Genomic DNA, 13127 nt, shown 5'->3' on the forward strand with positions numbered 1-13127 from the left:
GGGACTGGGAGTTACAAAGATTGTCTGTTAGAGCAACTTAAGATGAAATAAATAGTAGAGTTGGTTCCTCTGACACTCTGGGAGAAAAGACGAACGGAGTAAGTAAGAAAATCCAAGGGTAGTTGAAGAAGCATTGCCAGGTTTTGATGAGTTGTGATGCAGGGACCTGGGCAGTGACACAGCCCAGTGTCCAGCTCCACAGAAGGGGGTGTCTGCACTGTAGGGTCAGAGTCATACAGCGCAGAAACAGGCCCTTTGGCCCAACTGGTCCATGCTGACCAAGATGCCCATCTAAGCAAGTCCCGTTTCCCTGTGTTTGGCCCACATCGCTTTAAACCTTTCCTATCCGTGCACCTGTCTAAATGTCATTTAAATGTTGTTAATGTACTTGCTTCAACCACTTCCGCTGGCGGCTCGTTCCATATATGGACCACCATCTGAGTAGAAAAAAAGTTGCCCCTCAGGACCCTATTAAATCTTTCCCCTCTCACCTTAAACCTATGCCCCTTGATTCCCCAACTCCGTGGAAAAGACTGTGCACATTCACCCCATCTACGTCGCCCTGTACTTCAGCACACGGTGTCCATGGTGCATGGTGGGGTAAGGTAGCCCAGGTAACGAATAACTGCACAACGTAAGCTGAGTAATGCAACTTACCTGTGCTTCAACGTAAGGGCTGAATATGTTTGGGGATATCCTTGGGCAACAGTTCTGACCTGCGGAGGCCGGCATTGTGCTTTCTTTTAGAAAAAGAAAACCTGTATTGTTTAATTAGTGTGTATTAATTGAGTCGGTCTACCTCATCGCAATTTTTTTTCTTCACCGAAAGAGCCTAAACCAACTCCCTTTTCCTAATAGAATATTCCTCTCTCGGCTTGTTAATTTGGCCAAAAATAGAAGCACTGCTTAATGTGGTGACTGTGATCGACTGGAGAATGGCCTTTGCAGGCAATGGAAATGTTAAAGCCCATGCGAGAAATTGCAGCTCATCAGAGATGAAAGGTGAGGCATGTTCCAGGGACAGAGTACCTTCACGTCATGCAGATTATGACTGACCTGCGGATTCCCAATGTTCACACTTGGCACTGAGAAACGGCATTTTTCTGGTCGCGTTCTGGTTGAGACTGCAAATTTAATAAAGGACACCAAAACACGACGTGTGCCCTGGTGTACACCCGTGACACATCCACAGAGTTAATCTGGCATCTGAAGGGGTTTAACCAAGAAGTGGGAGGACGTGTCAGTTCTGGAAACGTGCCTGCAACATGGAGTTTAACGCTCTGTGACAGAACTTGTTTAAAACCCAATCTGGGACCATCTTGAGGGAATCCTATTTTTCTCAGTGTCTGAGAGGTGATTCAGTGCTACAGCTGAAGGGACATCAGCGCTACAGACACTGCCCCGACCTCTCCAACTCTCACTGTGTGATACGTTGGAACCCTGTCAGCTGCATTTGCTGCTTGTTTCTTCCAGATCAGCGGTTGGGGTGCCTGGATGAAGAGGAGCAGAATCTCTTTATTGACGTGGACTGCAAGCATCCAGAGCCAGAGATGACACCAATGCCTGAAGGGCTGACACAGCAACAGGTACTTCTGAGGAATCTTGAAGGAGTTTCCACCATGATTCTGAGCACTGACAGGCCAAAGGCAGTGGGTTGTCACATTGTCCCAGAATGCGCCAAGGCACTGATTGTACACCATAGAAACAGGCCCTTTGGCCCACCGTGTCTATGCTGACCATTGTGCCTATCAAAAAATAACCCCACTTACCTGCATTAATTCTATATCCCTCCAGGCCCCGCTCATTCAAGCACCTGTCCAGATGCCTCTAAATGTTGTTCCTGTTCCTGCCTCTACCTCCTCCTCTGGCAGCTCATTCCAGACACCAACTACTGTGTGTGTGAAAGATTTACCCCTCAGATCCCTTTTAAACCTCCTCCCTCTCACCTTAAACCTTTGCCCTCTAAGTTTTAGTCACCCCTAGCTGGGAAGTGGACTCTGGCTATCTATTGTCTCTCACAACTTTATAAACCTCCTTCAGGTCGCCCCTCAGCTGCCTTCGCTCCAGGGAAAACACAGTCCCAGCCCCTCCAGTCTCTCCCTATAACTCAAGCCCTCCAGTCCAGGTGAATCTTTTCTGCACCCTGTCAGGTGTAATGGCATCTTTCCTGCGGTGCAGCCACCAGGACTGCACACAATACTCCAAGTGCAGCCCAATGAACCATTTGTCCAACTGTAACATTATGTCCCAATTCTTCTACTCATTCCCTCAACCAATGAGTGCCAGCATGCCAAACACCGCCTTCACCACCCTGTCTACCTGTGCATCCACTTTCAGGGAAGTATGAACTTGTACCCCAAGGTCTCTCTGTTCTACCACACTCCCCTGCCATTCACTGCAAGTCCTGCCCTGGTTTAACTTCCAAAATGCATCATTTTACACTTGTCCAAGTTAAATTCCCTCTGCCATTCCTTTACCCACTTGTCCAGTTGATCAAGAGCCTGTTGTATTACAGGGAAGGTACTAGCATGGATAGAAGATTGGCTGACTGGCAGGAGGCAAAGAGTGGGAATAAAGGGGGCCTTTTCTGGTTGGCTGCCAGTGACTAGTGGTGTTCCGCAGGGGTCGGTGTTGGGTCCGCTACTTTTCATGTTATATGTTAATGATCTGGATGATGGAATTGATGGCTTTGTGGCCAAGTCTGCAGATGATACAAAGATAGGTGGAGGGACAGGTAGTGTTGAGGAAGCAGGGAGTCTGCAGAAGGACTTGGACAGGTTGGGAGAATGGGCAAAGAAGTGGCAGATGGAACACAGCGCAGGGAAGTGTACGGTCACGCACTTTGGTAGAAGGAATAAAGGCGCAGACTGTTTTCTAAACGGGGAGTGAATTCAGAAATTGGAGGTACAAAGGGACTTGGGAGTCCCAGTGCAGGATTCCCGAAAGGTTAACTTGCAGGAAGAAGGCAGGAGAATGGAGTTGAGAGGGAAAAATAAATCAGCCATGATCGAATGGCGGAGCAGACTCGATGGGTGGGGACAGTTGGGTGGGGGTAGGTGGGGGGGTGGTGGAGAGTGAGTGTGGGGGTCAGGGACAGGTGGATGGACTGTGAGGAACCAGCAGCTTGGAGAATGGGTTATAGAGTCACATAGCACAGAAACAGGCCCTTCAGTCCATCACGTCTGCGTTGACTATCCAGCACCCATTTATATTAATCCCACATTCCCATCCACACCCCGCAGGTTCCATCCCTCATCGACACACTGGGGAAATTTGCAATTTTCTGTAACTTGGGAGGAAACTTGATGTAATGAGTTGACCTGTACGATCGGTATGTAAGTCAAGCTTTTCACTGTACCTCGGTACAAATGACAATAATAAACCAATGCCAATACATACAAGATATCTACACCTGAAGACTATATCTGTGGGCGACTCCCCACATGTGTTCACTGACACTCCCTCGATAGTGAAGCCACTTTTGCCACTACCCATGGCCTTGGGTGAGGCTGCACGTTTCAAGCTTGGCAGCATTTTCAAACTTCACAATCTGGACAGCAAATTTTACCATTCTGTGTACTGTATGAAAAGTGACCAGATATCACACACCTAGTTAGTTTGTGGAAAGGTATTTTCTTTAAGGGATGTGTATTGGTAATTGGTTTATTATTGTCACATGTACCGAGATACAGGGAAAAACTTTTGTTTGCATATCATCCAGACAGATCATTCCGTACATCGAGGTAGTACAAAGGAAGACAGAATGCAGAATATAGTGTTACAGTTACAGAGAAAGTGCAGTGCAGGCAGACAATAAGGTGCAAGGGTCACGACAAGGTAGATTGGGAGATCAACTGTAGCGTATAAGAGTTCTGTTCAAGAGTCTGAAACAGCGTGATAGAAGGTGTCCTTGATCCTGGTGATACGTGTTCTCAAGTTTTTGTGGCTGCTTTCCCAAGGCAGGAGGGGCGGTTGGTTTGCGTGACAGACTGGGCTGTGTCCACAACTCTCCGCAATTTCTTGTGGTCTTGGGTAGAGCAGTTCCCATTCCAAGCTGTGACGCATCCAGATAGAATGGTTTCTATGGTGCATCTGTAAAAATTGATGAGAGTCATCAGGGACCTGCTGAATTTCTGTAGCCTTCTGAAGAAGTAGAGGCACTGGTGAGCTTCCTCAGCCGTAGTGTTTATGTGGTTAGACCAGGACAAGCTATTGGTGATACTTACACCTAGGAACTTGAAGTTCTCAACCGTATCCAGCTCAGATACTGACACGGGCGTGTACTCCACCCTGCTTCCTGGAGTCAATGACCAGCTCCTTTGTCCTGCTGAGAATGAGGGAGAGGTTATTGTCCTGACACCGTGCCACTATGCTTTCTATCTCCTTCCTGTACTCCATGTTGTTATTTTGAGATCCAGTCCACTACGGATCTAGATACAGTGATGTTTTCCAAACAATGAAGCCCCCAGGTGACCGTTTTATGTACAGGAGAGGCATACACAAATTTAACCTAAGCTTTAAAAACAGTATGATTGCTATGGGCATTGAGTCTGTCCTGCAGAAGTTGTAGGTTGCAATACTTATTCCACTTCAGAATCAGAGTTGAAATGGCATTTTTAATATATTCCAACTTAAATGTGAAATTTGCTCTTGAACAGGTGATCCGGCGATATATTCTTGGTTCCATTGTTGAGAGTGAGAAGAATTACGTGGATGCATTGAAGCGAATTCTAGAGGTAGGTGAGGCTCGAAGGAACTCGCCTTCCCATTCACATTTCCAAACTGGCTTCCAGATCAACTTCGTCACTAGGAATTTTTATCCAAAACGAAACTGTGCTTAAACCTCAGGAGCATTTCAACCAGTCAAGATTTTATTTTAACAGTAGATTTCTGCCAAGGTAACCTGGGAGTGATTAGAACAAGGAAATTCATTGAGTAGTTCACATCATGAACTGTGAGATTGTACAGCTTGAGTCATTTACAAAGCCTTTAAATGCCAAGGGGGTCTTTGTGCTGCCAAATGGTTCCCACATGTTCCTGCTTTTGTAAAAGTCATATGGACATCCTCAGAGGTTTGGGAGGAGTTTATATCAACTTGAAACTTTCTTTTTGTCAGCCCAGCCCATCAGTAGTACGAGAGCTTCAGGCAGGTCAGAAAGAATTAATAATGAAAGTCACCAGTGGAACTTTATTAGGTGCTAAAGTACCTGAAAATAACAGACAGTTATTTATAAATGTGGGAGTTACTTCAAGTTCATGTTTATAGACTTAGGCAGACATCCCCAGGGCATAAATGCCGTGAACATCAGCTTTTTGCAGCAGCAACACAGTACATTACAGACATAAGTTAATGTAAACTTAAATTAACATAAATTACACATAACTTACATGACAAAATAAACATAATGACACCAGTGCAAGATTGAGAGAGAAAAAGAAATACAGTTTGAGGCAGTGTTGGGGTTTTCATGTGGGTTCAAGAACCTGACGGCAGTGGGGAAGAAACTGTTGTTGAACCTTGAAGTGTGGGTCTTCAGGCTCCTGTACCTCCTGCCTGATGGCAGCATCGAGAAGAGGGCACAGCCCGGATGGTGGGGTCCCTGATGATGGATGTCACCTTCTGGAGACCTCGATGGTGGGGAGAGCTGTACCCGTGGTGGAAATGACTGAGTCCACCACTCTCTGTAGTAACTCAGTGAGAACATGGAGCATGCCCTGCTTCATCCCCTCACAGCCATTCTGGGCGCTGGGAGATAAAGAAACTTTAGTCATTTGACTGTTAAGTATCCATACCCAGTGCAGAGTACTGTGCTGAGCTCTGGATACCAAGCTCGCTCCAGTTGGAAACTGTTTGCAGAAATTGGTACTGATTTTGTTTAGCCTTTCTCCCTCCACAGCAATACAAGAAGCCTCTTTCAGAAATGGATCCAAAACTACTCAGTGAACGGAAACTCAAAATGGTATTTTACCGAATAAAGGAGATTCTTCAGTGCCATTCGCTGTTCCAGATTGCCTTAGCCAGCCGAGTGACCGAATGGGACTCGGTTGAGATGATTGGAGATGTCTTTGTTGCCTCGGTAAGTCCAGAAAAGAAAATGCAATGTGATTGTCGAAGCAGAGACAGTGATGTTGGGGGATTTGTTCAGGAAATGTATTCCGTTCAAAAGCAGCAAATGCTGGCAGTGCTCAGGAGGTCAGTCAGCATGAGTGGGGAGAGAAACAGGGTCAGTGGTTCAGATCGAGCACCCTTTACCAGGGCTGGTAAAGTGAGAAGACGGAGTGTTTGAAGTTACAGAGAGGGCAAGGCTGGAGAGAACAGAGGAAGTGTCTGTGATAGGGAGCAGAGCAGAGTTGACAAGGTAACAGTTTAAAAACTATAAATTGGAATAAAATGATGGAGGGGCAAATTGAAATGGAGATACTGTCGCACCCTATCACATAGAAACGGACAGAGGGTGAAGCAAGTTATGGGGAACATAACACACAATCTGCTGGAGGAACTTGGGGCGAAGCAGCATCTGTAGGGGGAAAGGAACTGTCGATGTTTAGGAAGTCGTGGGCGTGATATGTTGGCACCGGAAGTGTGGCGACACTTGTGGGCTGCCCCCAGAACACTCTACACAAAAGATGCATTTCACTGTGTGTTTCAATGTACATGTGACTAATAAAGAAATCTAATCAGGATTGAGTGTGGAGGGGGGAGATGGGCAGTATAAAGGGGAGAGGGAGAGGGCGAGACAGGGGCCAGAGGTGATTGGTGGACTGGGGTGAGGGGGGAGGGGTGTCAAAGGAAGACGGGAAGATCGAGCCAGGGAGGGGGAGGGGTGGAGTTGGGAGACATGATGGACAACTAGGAAAGGAGGAAGAAGCAGGGAGGTGGAGGTAGGGGGGAGGTGGAGGGAGGTGGGGGAAGGAGGGAGGTTGGGGGTAGGATGGTGGGGGAAGGAGGGAGGTGGGGGTAGGATGGTGGGGGAAGGAGGGGGGTGGGGGTAGGACCATGGGGGAAGATGGGGGTAGGAGGGGGTAGGGGTAGGAGGGAGGTGGTAGGGGTAGGAGGGAGGTGGGGGTAGGACGGTGGGGGAAGGAGGGAGGTGGAGGAAGGAGGGAGGTGGGGGAAGGAGGGAGGTGGGGGTAGGAGGGGGGTGGGGGTAGGAGGGGGGTGGGGGTAGGAGGGAGGTGGGGTGTCGGAGGGAGGTGGGTGTAGGACAGTGGGGGTAGGAGGGAGGTGGGGGTAGGAGGGAGGTGGGTGTAGGACAGTGGGGGTAGGAGGGAGGTGGGGGTAGGAGGGGGGTGGGGGTAGGAGGGAGGTGGGGTGTCGGAGCGAGGTGGGTGTAGGACAGTGGGGGTAGGAGGGAGGTGGGGGCAGGAGGGTGAAGGTGGAGACGCCAGTGGGAAAGGTTGGGCATAACGACATGTGGTTGGAAGTAAAAGTCTTGGTGAAGTCTTTTGTGGGAGATGCTGCAAAGTTGTTAATCCAACAGAGATCAGACTCCTCTCTATTTTTAAGTAAAAAGTTATGTTTCGGTTTCAGATCAATTATACTTCCACTGACAGAATCTCACCAATGGCAATGAAATTCAAATTCAAGTTTCAAGTTCAAGTTTATTGTCATGACATATATACCCAGGGTATAAGTGCCATGAAAATTAACTTCTTAGCTTTATGACTTACATAAGTTAACATAAATTATATATAATTTACATGACAAAATAAACAAAAATATGCACGACACTGGTGCAAGTTGAGGGAAATCTAATCCAAGGCAGTGTTAAGGTTTTTTAGGTGGGTTCAAGAACCTGCCGGCAGTGGGCAAGAAGCTGTTGTTGAACCTTAAGGTGTGGGTCTTCAGGCTCCTGTACCTCCTGCCTGATGGCAGCATCGAGAAGAGGGCACGGCCCCTCAAACTGACCCTAAAAACCCAGAAATGACAGTTGATCAGTACTGTTTAAGAAGAGCGTCGGTACACCAGTAGTGTAGCGGTTAGCGTTACGCTATTACAGAGCCAGTGACCCGGGTTCAATTCCAGCCGCTGTCTGTAAGGAGTTTGTACGTTTTCCCCGTGTCTGCGTGGGTTTCCTCCGGGTGCTCCGGTTTCCTCCCGCATTCCAAAGATGTACGGGTTAGGAAGTTGTGGGCATGCTATGTTGGCGCCGGAAGCGTGGAGACACTTGCGGGTTGCCCCCCCAGAACATTCTCAGTAATGCAAAAAAGACACATTTCACTGTGTTTCGATGTACATGTGACTAATAAATAAATATACAAATAAATATATAAATCTACATTCTTAAACTCTTACTTGTGTAGTTGATGTGTCCAAACCCATTATTTCAGAGAAAAGGTTCAAAGTGTTAAGATCCTACAGGTGTTATTGGTATTGGAGTGTTTCAGGGGCATCAGTCAGAGTTGTCGTCCTCTGACCCTGTAGTTTAAACATCCGTGAAAAACAATTGAAGGTTCTGTTTAATCAGCATAATAAATAGGCTGTTTGGTACAATCATTTAACGGAACGCTCACACTGTTGAGTGTTTCATTATGCAGATGTCTGCAAAATTTTAACCCTGAACTTTATTCCATTTGAAGTAGACTTTTAAAAATGAACATATTGTCTGTGCTTGAAACTTAAACCTTTTCACCTTCAGATCCATTTGGGAAACTTTCAGCAACTCAAATTCAGTTGAGTATGTGCAGAAGTGTTTAGCGACAAGGAGTAATCCTCTTGGTCTGGACAATAAACACACTTTGCATTCATTTACCAGGCAATTGCAAGTGATGGATGATGTCAAACTTCCGTGAAACATTTCTGAAGCTGTATATTTATTTCTATTCCAGTTTTCAAAGTCAATGGTACTTGATGCATACAGTGAATACGTCAACAACTTTAGCACTGCCATGGCAGTTCTGAAGAAAGTATGTGCCACCAAACCTGCCTTTCTGGAATTTTTGAAAGTAAGTAAGGTGCCCAGGAGAGGTAAGATTTAGTTTTAAAAACAATTAACAATATGCAGTCTGGCATCGATACGGGACCGAAGGAAATAGTCTCATTGCTGTGTGTCCCCAAGCTGTGCCTTACCTGGATGATGGGTGCAAGGGAGACACAAGAGATTCTGCAGATGCTGGACTCTAGAGCAACTCACACAAAATGCTGGACCTGAAGAAGGGCCCCAACCTGAAACGTCGACTGTTTATTTCCCTCCATAGATGCTTCCTGACCTGCTGAGTTCCTCCAGCACTTTGTGTGTGTTGATGCGTGCAAGGCAAGGTTTAATGTGCACCGGATTAGATTTATCTGTGAGGTCTACACTCCATGCACCCCGTCTCCTCACCCCTCACCTGTAATTGGTTCCCATTATGTTTGAATCTTCGATGGCCCTTCACAGTAGGTTGACCAGTAAGCAACCCTTTTGTCTTTCTCTTCTAATTAGATAAAGGACCTACCCTCGTGTGGATTACTGTGTTACTCAGACGTCTTAAATCTGCCTTTTGCACAGCTGTTCATAATGTGGCAAACCTCAGTGTGTAAAATATTCTTTCTTTGCTTCTCTTTGCTTTCTGCTGTTTAGTTGGTTGTGAGGACGGCTGTGATGGTTGATCAGAATCACCTTTATTATCACTGACATATGACGTGAAATGTGTTGTTTTGCGGCAGCAGTACAGTGCAAGACATAAAGATGTGAAAATGGCCATAAATTACAGAAATAAATGGTGCAAAAGAAGACTAACGCGTTTGATGTATTTTCCACCCCACTCCTGCCTCGCCCCTCACCCCAGCTCCTCCCTTTCCTGCCCCTTGTTCTTGGTTTTGCTTTTCCTGTAGTTTGGCTAGTCTGGCGCGGATCATGTGGGTGTGAGTTCAGTCCCTTTGTCAGTTAACCACTTGGTACGACAATATTCCAGTCTTGTCCTGTGACCATTGGGATCCCACCTATGGACTGTCCTCATCTCTGAGAGAAGCTGAATGCAGAGCGGAGAGGATCAGCCTCCATGTTTCAGCGTTAACGCCTGAGTGGTGCTGTGGCCATCGTTGGCTGAGCTGTTACGAGACGCCCAGCTCAGTTGGATGTCTGACACCACAGCAGGCTCCTATCGAAAAGCACAGACCTCCACACTTTCCGTTTGTACTTGAACAAAGACCTGTCCCTGCAGAAGGTCCTGCTGCTATCGATCAGATAGGACACAGAACAGCACAGCACAGGAACAGGCCCTTCGGCCCACCATGTCTGTGCCAACCATGATGCCGAATTAAACTAATCCCATATGCCTGCACGTGATCTATATCCCTCCATTCCCTGCATGTTCATGTGTCTGTCTAAATGCCTCTTAAACGCCACTATCGTATCTGCCTCCACCACCTCCCCTGGCAGCCTGTTCCAGGCACCCACCACTCTCCGTGTAAAAATAAAACTTACTCTGCACGTCTCCTTTAAACTTTCCTCCTCTTACCTTAAAGCCATGCCCTCTAGTATTTGACATTTCTACCCTGAGAAAAAGATCCTGACTGTCTATCTATGCCTCTCATAACTTTATAAACCTCTATCAGGTCTCCCCTCAGCTTCTGACACTCCCGAGAGAACAACCCAAGTTTGTCCAAACTCTCCTAGCTAATACTCTCCAATCCTGGCAGCATCCTGGTGAACCTCTTCTGCACCCTCTGCAAAGCCTCCACATCCTTCCTGTAATGGGGTGACCAGAACTGCACACAATACTCCAAGTGCAGCCTGACCAAAGTTTTATGCTGCAACATGACTTCCTGACTTTTATTGTGTGCTGTTCTGGTTGCCTGGATTAGAGGGCATGAGCTGTAAGGAAAGGTTGGGCAAACTTGGGTTGTTCTCTTGGGAGTGTTGGAGGCTGTGGGGAGACCTGATAGAAGTTAATAAAGTTATGAAAAGGGTAAAAATGTCGAACACTAGAGGGCATGCATTCAAGGTGAGGGGGGAAAGTTTAAAGGAGATGTGTGGGGCAAGTTTTTTACACAGAGAGCGATGGGTGCCTGGAATGTGCTGCCAGGGGTGGTGGTGGAGGTAGGTACAGTAGAAGGGTTTAAGAGGCTGTTAGATAGACACATGAATATGCAGGGAATGGAGGGAGATGGATCATGTGCGGGCAGAAGTGATCAGTTTAATTTGGAGTCATGTTTGGCACAACATCATGTGACAAAGGGCTGTTCCTGTGCTGTTCTATGTTCTGGGTTACACTCGATGGCCCAGCTGTCAAAGGCACGTATGCTATGTATGCCTTTACCATCCTGTCCACCCACCCTGCACAATTGTCTCTTTCCTCTCCCAACACTGACACCAGACATCTCTTCTGCATTCCCCTTAACTGGAGCACCACCGATTCCATCTCAGTGAGCTGACAGAGGAGCAGCTTCTCCCTCTCCATCCAATGTGGATGAGGCTTTGGAGAAAGAAACCAAAGACTGAGTTACTGGAAATGGATTTCAAATCTTCCCTTTGTTGTTGATGTGTTGCTTCCTTCACACACAACACAGCACAACCATCGTCCACCTCACTTGATGACACTAACAGTAGGTGGTGTCGTTGAGAGTGACGGTGGTTATTAGGATTTACAGAGGGATCTTGATCATCTGGGTAAGTGGGCTAAGGAATGGCAAATGGCTTCCAATTTGGATAAGTGCGAGGTGTTGTATTTTGGGAAGTCAAACCAGGGTAGGACATTCACAGTGAATGGTGGGGCCCTGGGGAGTGTCGTACAACAGAGGAACTTAGGAGTACAGGTACATGGTTCCCTGAAAGTGGCGACACAGGTAGACAGGGTGGTGAAGAAGGTTTTTGGCACACTGGCCTTCATCAGTCAGGGCAACGAGCACAGAACATGGAGTGTTACGTTGCAGTTGTACAAGACATTAGTGAGGTCGCACTTGGAATATTGTGTTCAGTTTTGGTCACAGGAAAGCTGCCATTAAGCTGGAAAGAGTGCAGAAAGGGTTTATGATGATGTTGCCAGGACTTGAGGGACTGAGTTATAGGGAGAGGTTGAGCAGGCTAGGACTTTATTCCTTGGAGTGAAGGAGACTGAGGGGTGAACTTACAGAGGTGTATAACATGAGGAGCATAGACAGGGTGAATGCACACAGTCTCTTTCCCAGGGTTGGGGAATCAAGAGCTAGAGGGCATAGGTTTAAGGTGAGAGGGGAGAGATTTAATAGCAACTTGAGGGGCAACTTTTTTATTTAGAGGATGGTGTGTATATGGAACGAGCTGCCAGAGGAGGTGGTGGAGGCAGGTACAATTACAATGTTTAAAAGACATTTGGACAGGTCCATGGAGAGGAAAGGTTTAGAGGGAAATAAGTCAAATGTGAGCAGATGGGACTGGTTCAGGTGGGCACTGAGGTCAGTGTGTTGGGCCGAACGGCCTGTTTCTGTGCTGTGACACTTTCTGACTCTATAATCTCAAAGCTCAATTAACCTGCCCGTCATTGATGCAATGACCAGCTGCACTGATGCATCTTAATGTTGCTGCTGTGCCTTGGAATTGATTCTGATTCCATTAAAAGCCTAGACCTCCTTCACAGGACTCTCAAAGATACACACCAAGATTATATTATAACCAAAGTGAAATGAGAAAGGTTAGTTGTTGACCTAAGGAAGTGGGGACGCGAACACAACCCTGTCCTCATCAATGGAGCTGCTGTAGAGATGGTCGACAGCTTCAAGTTCCTTGACATCCGTATCACCAGCAACCTCTCCTGTCCATCCACACTGATGCGGTGATCAAGAAAGGGCATCAGTGCATGGACTTTCTTAGGCATCTGAGAAGATTCAGCATGTCTATGAGGATTCTCTCAAACTTCTACAGATGTGCTATAGGAAGTATCCTGACAGATTGTATCCCAGCCTGGTACGACAACTGCTCTGCTCTGGGCCGATGGAGCCTGCAGAGAGCGGTAAACACTGCCCCGTCCGTCACAGGCTCCTCACTTCCTTCCAGCCAGTCCGTCTTCACCGTGCGTTGCTTCAGGAAGGCTGACAGTGTCGTCAGGGACACCTGTCACCCCGGCTGTTCCCTTTTCTCTCTTCTACCTTCTGGGAGAAGATCCAGGAGCTTGAAAGCCCCGACGTCCAGACTCAGGAACAGCTTTTTCCCCACTGCTGTCAGCCTCCT

General features: G+C 47.2%; 1 protein-coding gene across 1 annotated transcript in view; it reads left to right on the forward strand.

The window, feature by feature from the left end:
- arhgef10 (Rho guanine nucleotide exchange factor (GEF) 10) overlaps positions 1-13127 on the forward strand; it is a 243031-nt gene that overhangs the window by 129467 nt on the left and 100437 nt on the right. The window contains exons 11-15 of the mRNA XM_052024835.1: positions 859-1002; positions 1474-1586; positions 4659-4736; positions 5898-6077; positions 8830-8946. Of these exons, the coding sequence (XP_051880795.1) occupies positions 859-1002; positions 1474-1586; positions 4659-4736; positions 5898-6077; positions 8830-8946 (632 nt within the window). The remainder of the gene's footprint in view (positions 1-858; positions 1003-1473; positions 1587-4658; positions 4737-5897; positions 6078-8829; positions 8947-13127) is intronic.

Source organism: Pristis pectinata, chromosome 10 (assembly GCF_009764475.1).
Source record: "Pristis pectinata isolate sPriPec2 chromosome 10, sPriPec2.1.pri, whole genome shotgun sequence".
Classification (NCBI taxonomy): domain Eukaryota; kingdom Metazoa; phylum Chordata; class Chondrichthyes; order Rhinopristiformes; family Pristidae; genus Pristis; species Pristis pectinata.